This window comes from Ruditapes philippinarum, unplaced genomic scaffold (genome assembly GCF_026571515.1).
Source record: "Ruditapes philippinarum isolate M1 unplaced genomic scaffold, ASM2657151v2 ctg1920_1_1_1_1, whole genome shotgun sequence".
NCBI lineage: Eukaryota > Metazoa > Mollusca > Bivalvia > Venerida > Veneridae > Ruditapes > Ruditapes philippinarum.
Genome location: NW_026853468.1, coordinates 450,115 through 471,425, shown reverse-complemented (window position 1 = coordinate 471,425; position 21,311 = coordinate 450,115). Strand labels below are relative to the sequence as shown.

General features: G+C 30.5%; 1 protein-coding gene across 1 annotated transcript in view; it reads left to right on the top strand.

The window, feature by feature from the left end:
* Nucleotides 1-21,311, top strand: part of LOC132736958 (G-protein coupled receptor GRL101-like) — a 112,968-nt gene that overhangs the window by 40,485 nt on the left and 51,172 nt on the right. The window contains exons 2-3 of the mRNA XM_060724171.1: nucleotides 12,428-12,598; nucleotides 12,903-13,010. Of these exons, the coding sequence (XP_060580154.1) occupies nucleotides 12,428-12,598; nucleotides 12,903-13,010 (279 nt within the window). The remainder of the gene's footprint in view (nucleotides 1-12,427; nucleotides 12,599-12,902; nucleotides 13,011-21,311) is intronic.

Here is a 21,311-nt window from a genome sequence, read left to right as displayed (position 1 = left end):
CGACAATTTTGTATTAAACCTCGCGTGCATTGTGTACTTTATCATTCTATGTGATGCAATTCCGTATATTCTGTGACCCTTTTGCATAACAAAACGGGTAAGCATTTCGTTATTTTACCGTGAGTTGGTTTCAATTAATGAATACGTTTATGATAGTAATAATAAAACAGATTTTTTTTGTTTATTAATTTTTTTAAGGTTTGCTACATTCAGTGGTATGTCATTTCACTTTTAATTCAAATTTAAATATATTCTATGATCATTTTTGATTAAAATTCTGTTATTGTGGACATTTATTAAAATCTTGCCTTGTTTGTTTGATTGGGTTTTACTTCACACCGACATAGTATAGGTCATTTTGCGACGTTCCAGCTTTACTGGTGGAGGAAGACCTCAGGTGCCCCTCCTTGCTTTATTTCAGGCACGAACGGGCATTAAAATCTTGTAAATTCTTTCAGAATATATTTTGTCTTTGCGATGCAAAAGATGTTTATTTTGCATTTCAAAAGAGACAGTATAGTAATTAGCATTACAGGTATTTTCAAGTATTAAATTTGAGCATAATATATATCTTTAAAAAGATGACGTTGAAATTTGTGTTGAATAATCGACCATCAGCCATGAGTGGATATTTGCTGTAGATACTATCTTCTTGTTATCTTGTCTACATTTTAAAGACAAAATGAAGCATAATGTAGCAATAAGTCTGGGACAACTGACAACATAAATATAAAAACAAGTTCATATGACATAACAGGGCGATTACGTAAATAAATGAGAACAATTGAGAAACATTTTCTTTCAATGGTCTGCTTATTGTATATATTGGGTTACTTGAACCTTACGAATGGATAAAACAGAGTTTGCTTTTATAAGAGAAGGAATAGTTTTAACATTTGCGTATCTACATTATCATTCAATATCAATAAAACTGCTCAATCCGGTGTGAGAACGCATGAACGGAAACATGCATTTAATTTTGATAATGCATTTGCATAAATCGTAGAATATGATGTCAGATACATTTTTCGCATGAAATGTTCCTGTTTTCAAATTTTAAGATCATGCATATTGTTTGTTTTGTTCGGTATTGAGTTGAACGCTTTTATATTAGATAGTACAAATGAAGCCAGTTAAAATATATTAAACATGTATGAAGAGATAAAGAACTATATTTAAAAATTATAAAGGGATGAAATCTCGCTACTGTTAATAAAGGTGATACCAGGCTTATTTTCATATTCAATGTCGTACCATACCATTTTTATGGACTTGGAAAGCAACGCAGGTATTTGGAAAATATGATAAAATACCATAAATAAGGTAATATTCAGTTAACTATTAAATATATTTATAAAGTAATTATAGAAACTGACTGGCAAGGAACAATATAATATTATTCAAATCACAAAAAGTGACAAAAGTAAGTAATGTGTTAGTATTTAAGAATGAAAATTAATAAGGCATGGAATTTGCTTTGTAAAATTTCATTTTGATTTATTATGATAAAACTTTTGATATAAAGCTGACCATCTAACAGTATCTAATTTCATTTTAAGTAAATATGAAACGTCTGCATTGCATTTTCCGTCAGGAACGATAAGTCTTTGGTCACATTGGACAAGAGAACGGTCATTTGAACCATGTGTTGACATTGACTAAGATGTATTATTATATTTATACGTCTGGAATATTAAAAATATTTTATTAATGTGGAGAGACAATAGAAAATATATGACAGGTCTGATTTCTGATTTAAGCATTAAGTTTATTCAGAGAACATTATTTGTATTAACCCTTTCCCTCATGAGCATATTGTGAACATGGCCGTTTTCACTGAAAAGCCTCCTGTTACAAGTTCAAACTGCTATGAAACTATGAAAAATGCTTCAATACTAATCAAACTTTGCACAAATGTTAACTGGACCATTGCCTTTGTAACGACATGCTCAGTCTTAAATTTCCTGTTACCATGGCAACGAGGGGACATCTCAAAATTGCCAAAACTCACTATTTTTCCTCAATTTTTCCATCAAAATTTATTTCAAAGTGATGCAACTTCTCAAGGGGTTGAGATAGAGTCAAAGGCTTTTCAGCGTTGGTAACACGTTACCTTATAATCGACCTGGGGTAATTTTTAGCCTCAAGTCCACAATTTTCTTAGCGATGAGGGGGACTCCGCCCCCTTCAATCCCCCCCCCAAAGAGAAGGGGGCACATCCCCCTTCTGACAACCCACTGGTGTATCTTTAAGATGGGGGGGGGGGCGGCGCCGAAAAAGTGCTCACTTTTTTAGCAACATTTCTGAAACGAAAACATGTGTTTGGGGCCCAAATTTTTTCACTACTTCAGGGCTAAAAAAGGGGGGGGGGTCGAGAGTGCGTTGTTTCGCGTATATATAAGGTAAAGGGTTAAAAGCAGAATTTACTTAAACCAAATGAACATCAAGTTTTCTTTACATTTCTACAGAATTTACAGATTTTGAGGTAAACGAGAGTACTTCACAATAGAGTAAGATACCGATCATAGTTTTATCATTTACGGTTGATCACGTAATTTATCACACTGTTTTTGTTCACCTAGAAGCATTTTGTAAGGAATTGAATGTCAAGTATTAACTGTGTCGAAGCTTACATGATCGTTAAAAGCAAAACGAACGAGAGTTTGCATTACACGATAATAGAAAATGAAAAACACACTATTAATATAAATTGTTCGTTTCCTATTAATGCAGTTTTATTTGAAATGAAATGCATTTGTATGTAATAAAGCCATGACGCTCGTGATTTCATTTTATTTAATTAATGATTAATTATGTAGCGTAAAAGCTTGACAATAAGAAATATTCTTGGAATTAATGTTGTAAAGTATTAACTGATTTACACTGATTTATATTTAGTAATTACGATTCGGTTATTTTTTTTCATTTCTTATTGTCCAATTTTAGTCTGTTTTGAATGTTTTTTCCCTATTCACTACGGATGAGCCCTGTTTAAGGGTAATTTCTAAAACCAAAAACGAATGTTGCTCGATGCGTCATTTACACTTGATCAAAAATTACCTTTTTTTGGCCTTCTTTAATAATTAATAATTTCCTTGCATTCCTTGCGCATTAGATATATTCATACATCGTACAAAATATGTAAACATATTTGTATAATTAGTTTAAAAAATTATAAGTCAAAATCATTTATTCTTAAAATAAAGCAGTAAATTATAGCAAGTTAATCATTTCACTTACCACCATGTGTTAGTGTTTATCATTGAAACTTTTGTTTTATTTGCCTCATTGAATTTGTACTTTTACAAAACAAGATTCGAACAATTATAATCAAAGATATCACGTACTTTTAACGCATTATTTTAAACATTCAGTCGAAAATTGACGAATGAAATAACGCGCATGAATACAATAATAAATATGATTTGCCTAAAGATTGACTGTTTGTGGCTAAATCAATCTATGTTTTAGATTTACAATTATTTAAATTTTGTCTCTGAAAATGCATTTAGACAAAACTATTTTAGCTGCGCTAAGGCATGTTAAGAAATTTGTTTAAAATGACATAGAAGCATTTAATTTGTATTCAATAGATGAACTGTAGTCTCTCAATTTATTGCAAATATTGACATTATTTGTAAGAAGACAAGTTATATAATAAAGATGCAAGGAACACATTAATTTATATCTGGATTTTGTATCAGTAAGGTCTTCATATGGATAAATGCCATTATAGAGTTGCCTTCATATGCATGTCACAATCTAAAAAGTATTGCTGTGTCTTTTTGCTTATAGATTGATTTGTAAATTAGTGAAATTAAATTTTGCCTTTACTTTAAACATATTTCATTTAGAGCATTTGGCACAAACAAACTTTACATAGTTACACTATTGAGAAACACAAAAGGAATCAGATCCGAAAGCATACAATGCTTATAAAGGCCTTGTTCTAACGAAGGATTTATCACTATAAATAAGACAGTTCTTTTAAAAATGTTTACAATTTACCTTTATGCATGGTAGTAAAAATATAAAATCAATAGTTTTATTTGTAAATTAGAAATGAATTTTTGCATAAACTGTCCATAAGTTTCAGTTAAGTCTTAGAAAAAACAGAAATACATTATTTTTCTAATATATATTTGAATTTGTTTTCCCCTCCGCAGTTTATCTAAAGGTAGACAACGGCGACTTTATTCAAGCCTTTGAGATATCAACATGAAACTTCATAGGTGCATAGATCTCACTCAGGAGGTGTGCAGTGCACAAGAATGATAACTCTACCTTTCATAATTTTTGAGTTGTTGCCCTTTATTTTTCATACTTAATTTTTCACCTGAGTGGATCATAACTCAAAAAGTGTTTGAGATGTCAACATGAAATGTCATAGGTGGATAAATCTTATTGAGGGAAATGCTGTGCGCAAGAATGGTAACTCTTCGCTATATAATTTTTGAGTTATTGCCCTTTGTTCTTTGTCCGGAGCTTATCTCAAAAAGTATTTGAGGTATCAACTTGAAACTTCATAGGTGGATGGATCTCATTGAGGAGGAGTACAGTGCACAAGAATGATAACTCTACCCTGCATAATTTTTGAGTTATTGGCCTTTTTTTTCAATTCAACTTTTGTCCAGAGCATTACTCAAAAAGCCTTTAAGATATTAACATGAAACTTCATTAGTGCATAGATCTCACTCAGGAGGTGTGCAGTGCTAGAATGATAACTCTACCTTTCATAATTTTTGAGTTATTGCCCTTTGTTATTTGTCATCCTTAATTTTTCACCTGACTGGAGCATAACTCAAAAGTGTTTGAGATGTCAACATGAAATGTCATAGGTGGATAGATCTAATTGAGGAGAAATGCTGTACACAAGAATGATAACTCTTCCCTATAAAATATTTGAGTTATTGCCCTTTGTTCTTTTCCATACTATTTTGTCCGGAGATTCATAGGTGGATAGATTTTACTGAGGAGGGGTGCAGTACACAAGAATGATAACCTACCCTGCTTTAATTTTTCAGTTATTGCCCTTTGTTATTTTCAGCCATCAGTATTCATATAGGCTTCAAATCTGTAATCACTTCAGCCATCAGTTTTCATTACCAAAAGAGACCTCTAAAAATTGAATTATCTGCTCTACTACATATACATTCTTCCAATGACCAAACACATTCGGCGGGGGATTGCAATGTTGACATGGCTCTTGTTATTACTTGGCGTGTATTTAAGACAAATAATGTATATAATTTCATCAGATACTGATTTATTTAATCTAACATTATAAACTAAAGTGGTGTGGCTTATGACATGTTCCAAACAAAAAAGGTTAAAGGTTATTCAGATAATTCAAATAAAAGAAGGATATCCATATAGTGTTGTGTAAAATTTTGTTAATATTTTAAATAAATTTATTTTTCATACTATTTTTACGTCCATTACATTATATTTTACTGTAAAACTGTTTTACTTCTTTAAATGCGCGTTGTGTTTGGATACATGAAAATATACGTAATACAAGCTATCTTTGAATATATAAAAAAAAAATATATGAAACAGAACTATTGATATCACATTAAATGTGTTTTCCACATACGATTCATTCTCCAAAGACCTTGGCCAGTGTCTCTTTATAAACGCCATGAATGTGTGACAATTTAGAAAAGAATTCAATCAATTTCATATTGTCATCCAATTGTGGCTCCCATTGCTACTTAAAGGGTCAATGCTCGTGAGGTTTTATTACATGTGGAGTTCTTTATTAACTCAATTTCCGAAGTGTTTACTGTTTGCAAGAGAGGTTGACGTTTATTGGACTCTAAAGTAGATACGAGCGTTTTGGAAATATAAGCGATAATCTGAGTTTTAGCATCATGCAATACCCTTTTAACGATGTATATACTCCAATTGTAACTATATTACGTGAATGAAATAAATTATTTATTAAAACAAATCACAACATTTCTTTATTGTGTTAAATTTGCTTTTTTATTTGTTTAACAATGTATATCTGGATCAATTTTGTTTTCACTGAATTCTTATTTTATCACTTATTTAAAGATTTATCAAACACTTAGTAATGCAATAGTCAGAATATTCTTTTGCTTTCTTATTACATGCAATTATCTCATAATTATTTTGTTTACATTCGATTTAGATATAATTATTGATTTCAATTGACATTATGTAAAGTGCATTCTCTCATTATGTTGCCTAATATACCATTTAGGTACAGATTGTTCATATCCTTAGTTAATAGTTACATTTGTATAACTAGCGATGAATGATATAACACACGTATAATTATACTGATTATAAGATACGATAACGTATTATCTTTTTACATTGCATTTTAAGTCAAGACAAATTCGTGTTTTACAATCAGTTATATTCAATGTATACAGTCGCGTGAGATATTTATTTTATCCGATTAATGGTGTTCAATATTTTATCGGATCTTTACTTTTCATTAAGTCTTATTATCAAATAGTCAATGCTTTATGGAAGATTTAAGTTTGGCCATCGTTAAAAAACAGTTTTTATGATACATCAAAAACTATTGTTTCATGTAAAGACAGAAAGGAACATACTATTGCATTCAGGCACATATTTTGTATTATGCTTATCAATATCTTGATTAATTAGATTGTTACGACAAATTTGACTGCATCTCTTCTTCATTAAACCGCTAATTTGATTGATGTTCTTTGAAGACTTTTAGCAAAATTAGCATAGTTCTGATTAAATGACAGCGTTCAATTTAATGCATTTCTCCCGGCGTACTATAACATATAGATCATATGGTTGTAACTAAGTGGAATTATTTTTATGATATGAATATTTGTTTAGTTTAGTTTAGTTTAGTTTAAACATTTTTTATTCCTTTTTACAAGATGTACGATGCAAATATATAGACAAAAATATAAAAATACATTTTTTGTAACAAAAATGGTTGGACCACAAATTCGTATAACATAAGTAATTGAACATGTGAGCCAACCCTTAAATGATTAGCAAGATAAAAGATAAATCATTATATTGTCTTATTGCACACATCTCTTAACAACTTGCATGCAACTAGAGATTATATATCTCCACCCACTCACCGAGTCTTAGTGAAATATTCAACAAATACTATCAAGTAAAGAAATAAATAAAATAAGATGTCTTCAACAAACTCCTTCAGACATCCAATCAAAAGTAGTCTGCTCAGAATAATGGCAAATTACAAAACGTGCATGAATACAATAAATCATAATAAATATTACTTTGCCGAAAGGGTGACTGCTGGCAGCCAAATCAATCAAGTTGTTTTAATTAAAAAAATATTATTGGGAATTTTTGTTCGGCAAATATATATTTCCTAAGGTGTTTTGCCTGTAATTTTTAATAAAACGAAGTCACTTGAGGCGATACAAATAACTAAAAGCTAAAATCTTATTAAACTTTATCTTATTTAAAATATAAAAAAATGTGAAAAGACACATTGTTTTTACTTGTTTTTTTTTTCCAAATAAACACAAAAACATGTCCGAAAAACATATTGATATAAATAATAACATACATATTTGCAGAAATCGTTAAAGCCCTTTGATATGTTTTCCATTGTGCAAATCGAAGCTTGTCAACACGATAGAAAATTCGATTTTATTTAAATTTCGTAAAATTACCTATTGCAATTGTAATTGCTATGTGATACTCTTTTGATTGGTAATTTAAAAACTGTATGAATGACTTTATTGTAATGCCTTTATTGTAATATTATTATAAACGCAGACTATATTTGTAGAAATTTCGTACTAATGTTTCCCGCGCAATAAACATTAATCATGTTACCTTAAAAAATGAAAACAATAAAAACACTCAACACCTAATTAGCAACAAAAGAATCACCCTAAATGTTTCTTTCATTGTTGAGATTTATTCCCAGAGGCTTTCGACCAGTGTATATATAATTATGTAGATCAGGCTATATAGAAAAACAATCAGTTAATTACGATGTGCCATCAAATGATTCGCTCTATTAAATACTAAAAGGGGGTCAACGCATAATTGTTTTTGTGATATTTTAAATTTATTCAATTTGCAAATCTGAAAACTGGTTAAGGGTGGTGTTGAACAATATGCCAATTGTGGAATTCCAGACATTTTTTGACCAATTCATCATCAAAAAGGTTTATATACTAAAAGTTTTGGAAACCCTAATTAATCGGTTAATTAAAATAGTAATATGAAGCTATTCACAAGATGTGCGTTATATACTCAATATTAATTGTCTCACTTTCATTTCTTGAATATCTTACGTCTCGGATGATATGGCATCGTAAGTAAAAAGTCAAATGTTCAGTTCTGTAGAATTCACACGAACAACTTTGTTAACATTTTGAAATGGACGTAGCTGTTATCAAAATTTGCCATTGAGCTCAATCAATGATCTCATGTATAATACATTGCTATGTTGGGACTTAAATCAAATTTGGTAAATTAACTTTGAATCTACGGAAGCCAAAAAGTGCCTTTATTTGCGTAGATTACAATATAAGCTAATTAACATAAAGAAGCAACTAAATGATAATATTTTTTTGCCACAAATAACACATGTAGTGTGGGATTTTAATATAAATTCTCAACTCAGTGGGTCTGAAACGTTTAATTTCTTTGCAATCTTGTCGTGTTATACGATCATTATTCATTTTCTTTTTATTTTGATGTTAGTAAGGAAAATTCGTAAAAACACATTCTGATAATATCTTTTTAAAGAAGTTATCAAAACATGACATTAATCTGTTGCTACAAATTTAATTTTATTTACTGTTCATTAAACCACTGATTTGATTTATGTTGTTTTAGTCACTTTGATTGGGAATTAGCATATATTAGATAACGTTGAATCTTTCAATTTAATCATTTATCCAGAGTATTACATTTTATAAGATCAGAAGTTTCTTTTCCTAACTGAATGATGAAGTAGATTTCAATAACTATCTGTTAAGGGAATCAAGTAACAAGGAATAATCTCATATATGAAAAATGGAGAATTTGACACACATAAAAACAACCCAAGTGAATACAATCATGGTGGAAATATAGCATAACTATATTAATTTAGTCATGTCAAACTCATTCTAGGTCTTGTTTCCTGCAAATAGTATTCTTAATTAGATTTCTCCCAAATATTTTTGAATTTTCAAGGCTTTTGGTACGTGTTGCGGTATTTTGACATTGCTGAGACATTCGTCAGTTTGCTGGGTCGAAAATAAGTATTACAACAATAACCAATTTGCATACGTCCAACTGAATGTTTACGTTATTAAAGTATCAAACGTCTTAGGCTAATCCTTTTCAGTAAACTCATTTTAAACCCCGTTGAACGAACTAATCCTCCTTCAACCTGCTGTCTGTTCTAGTATGTGCATTAAGTTAATCATTTTATTGCATGTATTTATCTTTGTTTAAAATAAGCGGGATTATTTTAAATGTTCTCAAAAAAAAGATAAAAGAAACACTTCGTTTCAGTATCTTTTTGTTAATGTAATTAATATTTATGGCAAATATTGCAATAAAAATTTTGGAAATAAAATTGTTATGATTATGGCAAGCAAATACTACATTTATTGAACTCACTTTATCAGGAAAAGCATATCGAAAACGAGGCACTATTCCTTTGGACTGCTGTTGGTTTTTTTTAACAATTTTTACATCGCTGAAAAGTTGACAGCGATGCTTAAGTAAAAGTGTTTTTAGCAGCTCATTGGCTCAATTAAAGTTATTGAGGCTCTCATGATTCAATGGTTCCAAAAGTATTTCAGTGCTTTGACAATATTTGAACACGCTCGAAAATAGAGAATGCACTAAGATTTTCATTTGTTTTTATTGGTACAGAAAACGTATATCAATCAAATAATCAATTACATTAAATTACAATTGCAAAGTTATCTCTTGTTATATTTTTTGTGATAATCATTTGAAACACGTTAAGTGCTTAGTATCCTATATTGTTAAAATAAAGTTTATTCTTCTATAATGATCAAGAAATTTAAATTCAATGTTTGCAATGTAAGTGATGTATTTGTGGTTTTCTTTTGCAAATATAACAGAAAACATGACAATTTATAAGCATGAAACCTCATGTGCAATGTTTAATAAACAGTCATATGCGATGTAATTCCGTATATTTATTTGGCCTTTTTGCATTTATAAAACGGGTATGCATGTCGTTCTCTTACCGACACTTGGATTCAATAATAAAATTGATAATAAAATAGAATTTTTGTTAATCTATTTTTTAAAATTTGCTACATTCAGTGGTATGTAATTTCACTTTTAATTCAAATTTAAAGATATTCTATGCTCATTATTGTTTAAAATTCTGTTATTGTGGACATTTATTTAAGTCTTGTTTGATTGGGTTTTACTTCACACCGACACAGTATAGGTCATTTGGCGAAGTTCCAACTTATCTTGTTTGATTGGGTTTTACTTCACACCGACACAGTAGAGGTCATTTTGCGAAGTTCCAACTTTACTGGTGGAGGAAGACCTCAGTTGCCCCTCCTTGCCTTATTTCTTGCACGAACGGGCATTAAAATCTTGTAAATCCATATTTTGTCTGTGTGCATGCTAAAGATGTTTATTTTGCATTTCAAAAGGAGACAGTATAGTAATTAGCAGTATTTTCAAATATCAAATTTGAGCATAATATATATCTTTAAAACGATGACGTTGAAATGTGTGTTGAATTCCCGACCATCGACCATGAGTTGATATTTTCTGTAGATATCATCTCCTTGTTATCTTGTCTAGTTTTTACAGACATAATGTAGCGTAATGTAGCAATTAGTCTGGGGCAACTGACAACATAAATATAAAAACAAGTTCATATGACATAACAGGGCGATTACATAAATAAATGAGTGCAATTGAAGAAACATTTTCTTTCAATGGTCTGCTTAATATATATATTGGGTAACTTGAACCTTGAAAATAGGTGTTTTCGTAAGAGAAAAACAGTGGTGTAATATTTGCGGATCTACATTATCGTTTATTATTAATAACGCTGCTCAATCCGGTGTAAGAACGCGTGAACGATGCATTTGATTTTGCCATTATTTGATTACATGTATTTGCATGATCATAGAATATGGTATCAGATACATTTTGCGCATGAAATGGTCCTGTTATGTAGAGCATGCATAATGTTTGTTTTGTTCGATAATGAGATTAACGCTTATATAAAGGCATACGGTAGTACAAAAGAAGCAAGTAAAAATACATTAAACATGTATGAAGAGATTAAGAACTATAAACTTGATTTATGCAAGAAGGAAAAGGCATTCTGCAAAATATAGAACAATTAGTCAGAAGGTTTCAATAAGCCATTGCAATGATTGTTACATATAAAATAAAGACAAGAGTAAACATTAAAATGAATTAGTCAATGGTTCAGATTATCATTAACTAACGATTCATAAAGAGCTTAAATTATATTATTTAAAAAAGCGACTTTTAAGGCAGCGACTGCTTTATGTTAAAAATTAGTATTAATTAATACATACAAAACTCTACTATATTAAATGATATTTTTATATGTATGAACTACCTGTTCCTCTGCATAAATGCATATGTTGATAAATAAACTGATATGATTAATGAAATATTTGTAATGTGCCCTAAATCACCTCATACCTATGACAAGGGAAAAACAAGTTGATAATAAAGCAAAATGATATGATAAATGAAATCTTTGTAACGTGTGGCGGTAGCACCCTCAATCCTCTCATATCTACATACATTTATGACAAGGGAATGTAGTTAGTTTCTAAAAAAATATCTATGTTAATGACGTTACAGATCTTAAAGTTATTTTGATTGGTCATGACGAATGCAAATGAAAATTTATCATTAGTGGATGAATGTCAAATCCTTTGACATATTTTGATGTCTTCGAAGATGCTTTAATTCTGACCATAATCTTACATTTGATTTATTACGACCAACTTTAGTTATCCATTAACTTAAATTATCCATAAATGGATTATCCGTCAGACTAAGTGGAACAAGTTAAGACATTATTGTGTTTAGAACAAGTACCCTCTTTTGTATAGACTAAACGCACACAATAGCCGCAAAATAACATTCTGGTATCTCAGAAAGTCACAGTGTTACAGACAATAGTAGCTTTTGCATTCATGCAACAAAAGATGTATCTTAGCGTTAATATATACATGCTGTTGTTTTTATACGTTTTCAATGCAGTCTCTTATATACTTGTATGTCAACATTTAACTAGGCGCTGTCTTGTTGCATGTCCATGTTTGCTTAAATACATCATACATTTCCTTATTTAACAAAAACACATTTGCGCAGCAGCTATCTATTGATACCCATACCTTACACTATCATGTTAACATTATTTTTTTTATTACAGTTGCTTGTGTTGGCGGAAATAATGTGACGGTCAAAATCAGCGATGGGTCATGCACCTCAGAGGACATGTTTATCTGTTCGAAACAGCCGTTGGAGTGTGTGTCAGAAAAACTCACTTGCAATGGTATCAGTGAATGCACAAACGGCGCAGATGAAAGTGTATCCGTTTGTGGTATGTACATTTTGAATCGTTTTAAATATTCCATACACTATAACCATTACTTAACATAAAACACAAGAATCGGATGATGATGTCATAATTTGTAACGGATGATTGCTGTTAATGCTTTTGCATTATGTAAATATATTGATTTTATTCTAAATCTTGTGTCATGACCTAGGAAAATGTTGTGATACTTTTCTGTTGCAACTGGAATCTGTAGTATTTTTTTCTTTGTTTTCTTTGGAAAAACGCATTTGCTTTTTTGCAGAATATTGATTAATTTTACCGTATGTTTTCTCCGCACATTTTGTAGGTTGTTTGCCAAACGAATTTCAATGTAACAAAAGCTCTTGTATTGACATAATCAAGAGATGTGACAGACAACCTGACTGCTATGATGGTGAAGATGAGATAAACTGTGGTAAGTTGTTTTTTTTTTACTTATCTTCCTGTTGAAATAAGAGAAGTAAGGCCACAATATTTGTCTCCATGTGAGTTAATAAGACTGGTCCTCATTATCGTTATGGGTTCAAATTTCTACTTAGACTTTAAGTTATTTTATATAAGAAAGCTATGCAGCTACCTAATGAAAGGGCAATGTCTCTACTCAGGTGCCAGCACGATCCTAAAAGGGCACACGAAGTCTCCGCTTCCTCCAGTAAAGCTAGAAAGTGGGGACATGATATTTGTATTGTCGGTGTGACTTTACATCTGTCCTAAAACAGTTTGGTCAAAAAAACAGGACATAGGAAAATAGTGAATACACTGTTAACATTAAGTCTTTTCATAAGTACTACGGCTTTATAATAAGGGAAGGGTGAACGACATTTACAAATTATCGTAAACAACTTTAAAGGTTTGTTCGTCCAATCGTATGATGGCATACTGCTTTTTGCCCATCATTCACTACATTAATGGATAACATTCACAGAAAATGTTTTTTGTTGAAGTAAAAAGTGTCACATACATGTCCTTTATAAATAAACATGAATGAAAAATTATCGACAAATATAAATTTACGACCATATCTCATTATTCAAAGCTAGTTCTCAACAAAAATGTAAAGATGATTTCAAACTCAAAATATATGATTATCCATGATGAAAGCTTCCTGTTCTTTTCTGTAAATAGATATCTTCTTGTTTGTTCACACATAAAGTTGTCATTCATTTTCAAATATAACCTGTGGCAATCGTATTTATTTTTTTGGCAGAATACCGTCTAAGACAGTTTGACTTCCGGTAAAATTTACAGAGAAGAACAGAATATATGGTTATTTAGAATAACAAAATGTAATCTGGGAATATCATAGGCCATTCTAAAATAAAATGAAAAGGATAGTTCTTGTCATTCTAGTGAAATGTAAATGATAGTTCTTGTCATTGTAATATAAAATGTAAAGGGTAGTTCTATAATAAAATGAACAGGATACTTCTTTAACGTTCTCGTTAAACTGATCAGATATTTATCTTCTGTTTAACCATACTGTATCCTGCAAAATATTAACAGTGCGTTTAGATCGCATTGCATTTTTAAATGAACATTTATTTAACATAAGAACTTATCGAGGTTTATTTTACACAAGATCTTACTGAGTTATAAAGTGTGTCCAAAATAACGAGAATGATATCCGAACCTATCAGGTACCATCAGTTTATGACGTTCAGTAAGTGTCTAATATATTATATGATTAGTGTTGTGTTCAATTAATATAATGTTTATAATGTTCATATAAGTTTGCATATTGCTCCAGTATTTATAAACTTAATTACCGACCGACTGTGTAGATGTTGGTGTTATAAACTGAGTTCACTTATCGTAACACGACAGTTTCATTTAGGAACACTTACAGAGTTCCATTTTTCTAGAATAATAACCCAACATAAAACATTATTTCATTGTTATGCAAACCATGCAAACATTTCTATATGTATGGACAACTTAGAACTAACATAAGCAAGTTAACAAGTTTTACTTCGGCCGAGAATCTTTTTTTAAAGATACTTCTTATTCATTTTGTTTTAAAGTATTTACCCATTCTTGAATGTTATATGTTTATTTACTGTGATATGTTACAATTATCTTTCCTTAAATCATTAACGAATACATTTAACCTAAAAGTTTCTGTGTATGGTACTCTACGTTGGCGTTTGATTCGCGTTTGACCTTATTTCAAAAGAGAAAAATACTAAGAACTCACTTATTAAATGCCATTCCTTACAACATTAAGCATATGCACGCAATGGATCGGAAGCTTACGTTACTTCAATAAATTCACCAAGGACCGATGGACCATTGACATGGTCTAATTTAACAACGATTCTTTATCTTCTTCATTGATAAGAATGTAATGTTAGCAGAATAAGATTATCCAGAAAATGTTACTTTATTTTTCAGTTAAGCCTCCTTTTATCTGATCACTTAATTTTACAAAGCCATTTGTGCATTTGTATTTGTTTTGAAAATGAATAATACTTTGACATTATAAAGCACTTTGTAATCTTTCTGTATTTACTTTATTAACAAGCAACTAACTGATTTAATTATAACATAGATATTATTTTTCAGTTCATTATGTTTTCATTTCTAGATGAAGTTGCTGATACTTAATTTAATAAAGTTGATTATTCAACAACTACACAATTCATGCATTTCAATAGTTTTGCAGAACCTTTTATTATGTAGGTTTCAATTAAACTTTTATTGTGGAACAGAACAATCAACTGACAAAAGTTGCGAAGAAACTAACATGGTCAAGTTACGTATTGGTATTTAAATCCTTCAATGAAGTACCTGCACCAATCCCTAATTACCATTTTTAAATTTATGATAAACGATAATTATAATAATAAAAAAGGTCGATCTTTCTTCAAATTTAAGTTCCTTATACGGCTGAAGCAGCATTTATAATCATATAAAGTAATCTCGTTCTTAAATGATGCACAATGTTTTAAAGAATTATTTGTCGGTTTTTTTGTAATTTTATTTAATGTAGGCTTATATTAGAAAGTACAGTCAATGTGTTTCAGTTTAAGTGACAGAGATGACTCCTGGATACAAATAGTATTGCCCAATTAAATATGACAAGTGTATGACAGCCTGTATCTCAGACACTGAACATTTAGTGATTCTTATAATGCATTTTCTTATTTTTTGTCAATCTGTGTAGGTTTCACACTGACAAGAAATAAATGGATATCTGAACTTACTACTTAATTGCTAATAGATTTAAGAAAAGACATCAGTGACTGTCACAAAAGAGAATTGCCACTTTATAAATTTGTGAAGCTTTTGGGGCAGACGAAAAGTATTCCCGTGAGAGCAACTGAGACTATGCAAGTGTCAGACTGAAATCGGAAGTAGTTCTAATTAAGCTTTCTGATATATATAATTAAAAGTCCCCTTCTCCTTAGAAAATATTCTTTAAGAAATTATTTTTTCTTACTTATATGACTGACATCTTTTTATTTTTAAATGTTTCTGAGTAAAGCCAATTATTATTCCCAGACAAGCATTAGGCTTGTCTTCTATCACGCTTTTACAGGAGTAAGTAAAATGGGCTAAGACTTAGTACGTAAGTAAGTGATCAATCAGCGTGGAGGATAAAGGATACGATCCCCTGGGATTTATTTCGTTATTTAATTAAAACCCTACGTCGACAGAAATTAACAGTAACGCTTATGTTTGGCATTTATTATTTGTGACAATATTTGTTTTATCGTCTTTGGTAACCGATAATGTATAGAATTAAGAGAGTTTTACGTCATATATATTAAGTATTGTTTCAGCAAAATTGAATTAGCATTTTAGATTGACAGCACATATAGTTCTGTTTATTATCTTGTTTTCGAGTGGCTGGTGTGCCCTAGTGATAAGGTGGCGATGTGCTTTTGGTAACGGCGGTCACTGTGGCGTTGTTTCATTTACGCTTCGAATGCACTTGTATTTCAAAATTGTCACAAAAAGGTTAAGGTGTTATATAGACATGACAGAAGTGCCTTCCATGATTCGAGTATATTTCATAAAAATATGAATGAACAACATTGAACTGTTAACGTTGCGTAGATCTATCAATTATAACAAGCTAGCACATTTTATGATGTTTGGAAACACCGCTGACCTGCTCTCAATTTAACTGGAAATTGATAAACATGAACAAGAACTGTAAGGAAAATGGCGATCGACCAGGAAATAAGGCCGCCACAGGCACGCTTGCCATTGGCATGAGACGGTTCGGCAATGTGCTCCTATTGTTAAAACGGAGACACAGAGACATTTTCATTTTTTGTTTTGAATATTTCATTGAAGAAACGACAGACCTGTACTCCTTCTTTGAAATCTGTTTAAACATTCATACTTTGACAGTGCAAATGTTCTAAATAAATTTTAATTTGGTACTGTGTTGAAGTGAGTGATTTACCTCGTTTAAGGCACAAGCATTCTTTTAAATGCGGACCAAACGCAGCTTTTTAAGGAATGCACTAACGTGCCTCGCTACAGATTTCATAATAACGGCAGTATGAACACATCTGCGGATGTTTCTAAATTCGAATTTTTACTTTAAATTTACAATGATTAAATGTTAAAATCTGCTTAAGCCCGAGCTTCAATTTACAATGATTAAATGTTGAAATCTGTTTAAGCCCGAGCTAGGGGATGGGGGGCGTTGTTGCACTTTCCAGTATCGTCCGTGAATAAGGTAAATCAACCGATCCTGCAAAGGTTTCAATTGTGTCGTTTAGACGTTCTTAATGAAATCCGTTTTTTCTCTATTTTAATTATATTGATCACTTAATGGCAAAATACATTTTATTGGAATTGGATTATGTAGTTCTGTACTCACTACCATCCATAATGAATGTTGTCGCTGCGTCCTCAATTACTAGTCGTTATGTATGTCGGAAAGCACGACTTACAGTGATTAAAGTGAATTATCAATTCCCATGAGAGAAATGATGCAATTATATTGTCAAAATGAAGAGGCCATTTTTATTAAATTACGATTCAAGATAAAATGTATTAAACGGCATGTTTTCCTCTACTTTTCTAAGCCACGAGTTTTTATCTTCTATTCGTCAATGACAGATTCTTTATATATATTTTGAAAATTTGATATGATGAAATTTCAGTATTATTATAAAGAAAAATATTTTGTTTTCTATAGAATATATTTTTACTTATTTATGCTCAAATGTCCTAAATACATTTGATTACTTTATTTCTTACATATTTTTTTGCATTTATTTTGTGAGAAACTAACATTCTTTTACTTTTCCGAATTCAATGTATCCAGAAAAGTTCATTTTTCAACAGATTTTAAAATAGATATGTTTATAAAAATAGGAAAATGGAATATGAAGAATAATTGAAACCTCATAAATATATGAGAAAAACTAGCTATTGTTCAATATCTTTATAAATTTATACCTGTATATTGAAAGCTATTCTGGCAAATTCATGTTTTCACGCCATGAAACGGAAGCTTGGATTACTAGTTCCAGTGTATGTAGGAAAGTATAAATTAGAGAAAATGCATTTAAAATGTCATCCCTGGACGCTGTTAACATTATAGGAGGTAACATTTATTCTGGTGAGAACGGTAGCGCAATGAATTTGTCAAACGAAAGCTGACAGAAATTTCAATTTGAATTCAATTAAAACTCGCATTTTCTCTTAAAATATGTCTGCATTTACCATTGCAACAAATAAATTGCAAGTAAAATCAGAGCAATCGATTAATTATTAACAACTAGAACTAATTGTAGAATTAGCTTTGCAATTTCAATTACAATACAAATTGTTGGCGTTCTGTTGGTATTAGAGTTCTTGTCCTAGGTTTGAGCTATTTTAACTGTTTACATCATTTTAATCAATTTTTGAGACATTTTCAACCGAGCATGTCAATAATTTTCAGATATTCATTTTGCCATTATTATTCGCTTGCAAAGTTCATATGTGCATTGAAAGTATAGATTTTTAAAATTATTTTCTGTCACATTTCATGTACGTACACATATTTTTTAGAAACTAAACGAAGATTGAAGATGTCATATACACAATCTCGGACTAGTCCTCTTATGATCGCTAGCCACATGGGTTCATACCCTGTCAGGGGCAAGTTGTTTCCTTGCGCAGTACTGATTGGTTCCAGGAACGGATACGCAATCGAGCTAGAATAAATTCAGTACAAACCAAATACAAAATAGCAATGATGGTCAAGTAAAGAGCAACAATTTTATATCTTATAGAATGGTGATGAATCTCATTAAGATTAACGATATTTCACAAGTTTGTGAAAAATCTTGTTAATGAACATTTATAAGTCAAGTAAACGTAAATTATTTCTAACTCAAATTAGATATATGTAAAACGTTTTCCTCCATTATGGCACTAATTTAGAGATGATCTTAATTTTGTGTTAAGAAAATATGTTCAATAAAATAGTTGTAAGAGAATAGACTTCTTGGGTATTTAAATTCAGTAGGAAAATATTTAAAAGATAGTATGAAATATACCGGTAGTTACCTTGGAAAGGTAAAATGTTCAAATTTATATTGACACAAATTCAAAAATAGAAACATTAAAGCGGCTTTCAGCTTTTCATTAGATTAGATTATTCTTTAGATCAATTTATTTTGTATAATTTTCAAATCAAACGAGTTTTAGTGGAAAATAAATTTGCCAGCGATACAAAACATAAACAATAAGGAAACCCTTTGAAACCTCGAATCTACTGGTCCACTCTTTATATATAAATTGATTAAGAGCCGATTCATTTGTTTCAAGATCTACTATTTTTAGAAACGAACGGAACTGGCGTGTTATAAATGGCCTTCGGGTCGCTGTTTTGAAGAATGTTAAATTAACAGTGATATGATGCACTTTTCCAAGATAATATTACTAAAATGCTTAGTTTGAAGCAACACAGAATTATTTTCCTACAGAAAGAAATTGAAGGCAGCTTTAATGAACGAAATTTGGTTTATGGTCTCTGGGATGAAAAAGTTCTTTCGTTTGGGAACTCATCTTGTCAAAATAAATGTCCACAGTCATGGAAAGTACACCAAACTATATATAAGAAGGACTTAACTGTTTACAGTAACAAAAGATAAAATTCAGACAGATAATAAGAATAAAGTCTTCAATAAAATTTGCATTTAAAGTTTTTAAGATATAAAGAAAAGTTACAAGCATTTCATTGCTAATCGCGCTTTGTATCTTTGCAGAAAGCTCGTTAATGTTTGCATTGATTATTAAATAAATTGAAATCTATTTCAACATCAGATACAATTTAAATCTAAAATGGCCTAATACCGCATGTTAGGACGTTCAATACTGCTTTCAAACCTCTAACGGATGCTCCATCAAAACCGCTTATTAATAATCAAACGAACGTCATATTTTCAGAACCAGCATATTAAGAAATTGATATTCTGAATGTGAGTATCATTATTCGTAAACACGAAGTATTTAGTAATAACTTTGATGGATTCTTTTTCTACATTCATGCAATAATATCTTTATTAAATCTTTTATAACTAATCATTTGCTGCGACTAGGCATTACAAACAATATTATGTTATAAGTGACACAGAAGAAAATGTATTTTTGTTTACGCTTACGTAATGTTTTACACTTACGTAATCGATTGTCCTATATACACATGGAATAGATACTTCACCTTTTAAGTAGGCATAAATGAGGGCAGCTTAACAATAGCATATAACAATAAGATGAAATGAGGAGACAATATGTGTGAAAACCCGAATACATACTTGTACGCGATACTTAAAACAAAATTTTAGTGAGAAAACAATTCCTGACAAAAAGTGGTCTATTCTTCTAATCAGAAAAAAGCACATAACAAAAAATCATGTATTACAAAATCGCCTAATTAGATTCGCAAAAATAGATTACTGGTAAAATCTCGAAATTTGCTGTTCATGAAATTAATCTGGTAAATGACATATTTTCACAGTGAACTTATTGTTGGATATAACAATTGAATATATTTAATAGTGAGGTTATGCTTGCTTCTTATTTTCATTTCGTAGAAATTACCGTGTTATAGCTTCACTGAGGTCAGAAAGATTAAAACATTGAATTTGAATAGAGCTACGAAATGCAATCTTATTTTATTTTATATGGCATCGATATTTTTACTCTAGCCTGGTCTTAATAAAAACTGCCGCTACCTTTTTTTCTTTTAATTAAATAATTATTCTAGGAAAGGGGAGTGAGGGAACAATCTACAATTTTGCACCCAAATTATTAGTCAAGACCTATCTTTAAAGATTCAAAAGTCTCGAAAAAATATTTCCAGTCCCACCATGTGAAATGAAATAAAGTTGAAACCCTTTTATAAGCCAAACTTAATTATGCACGGGTTGCAATTAATCCATATAGGCGTATCATCAAAAGACTTAAAGTATAAAATAGCATTGATTTATAATTGTAATCATAACGGTGATATATACATATTTATAAGCCGTTTTATCTTAAATGTTTGGTCATAATGATTTTGTTTTTAATTTATTTTCTTGAGATATATTTTGATGTAACGAAATAATTGCGAGACAGAATGAGAGTCAGTCAATTAAATATGCTTTGATAGATGCATCTTAAGAGCATAAACGGAGTTACTGCAAAATCAAGCAAATATCTAATTTGAATCAATATCAAGCCCAGTGTGCCATTTTAATTTCGCACTTTATTTCAAGTG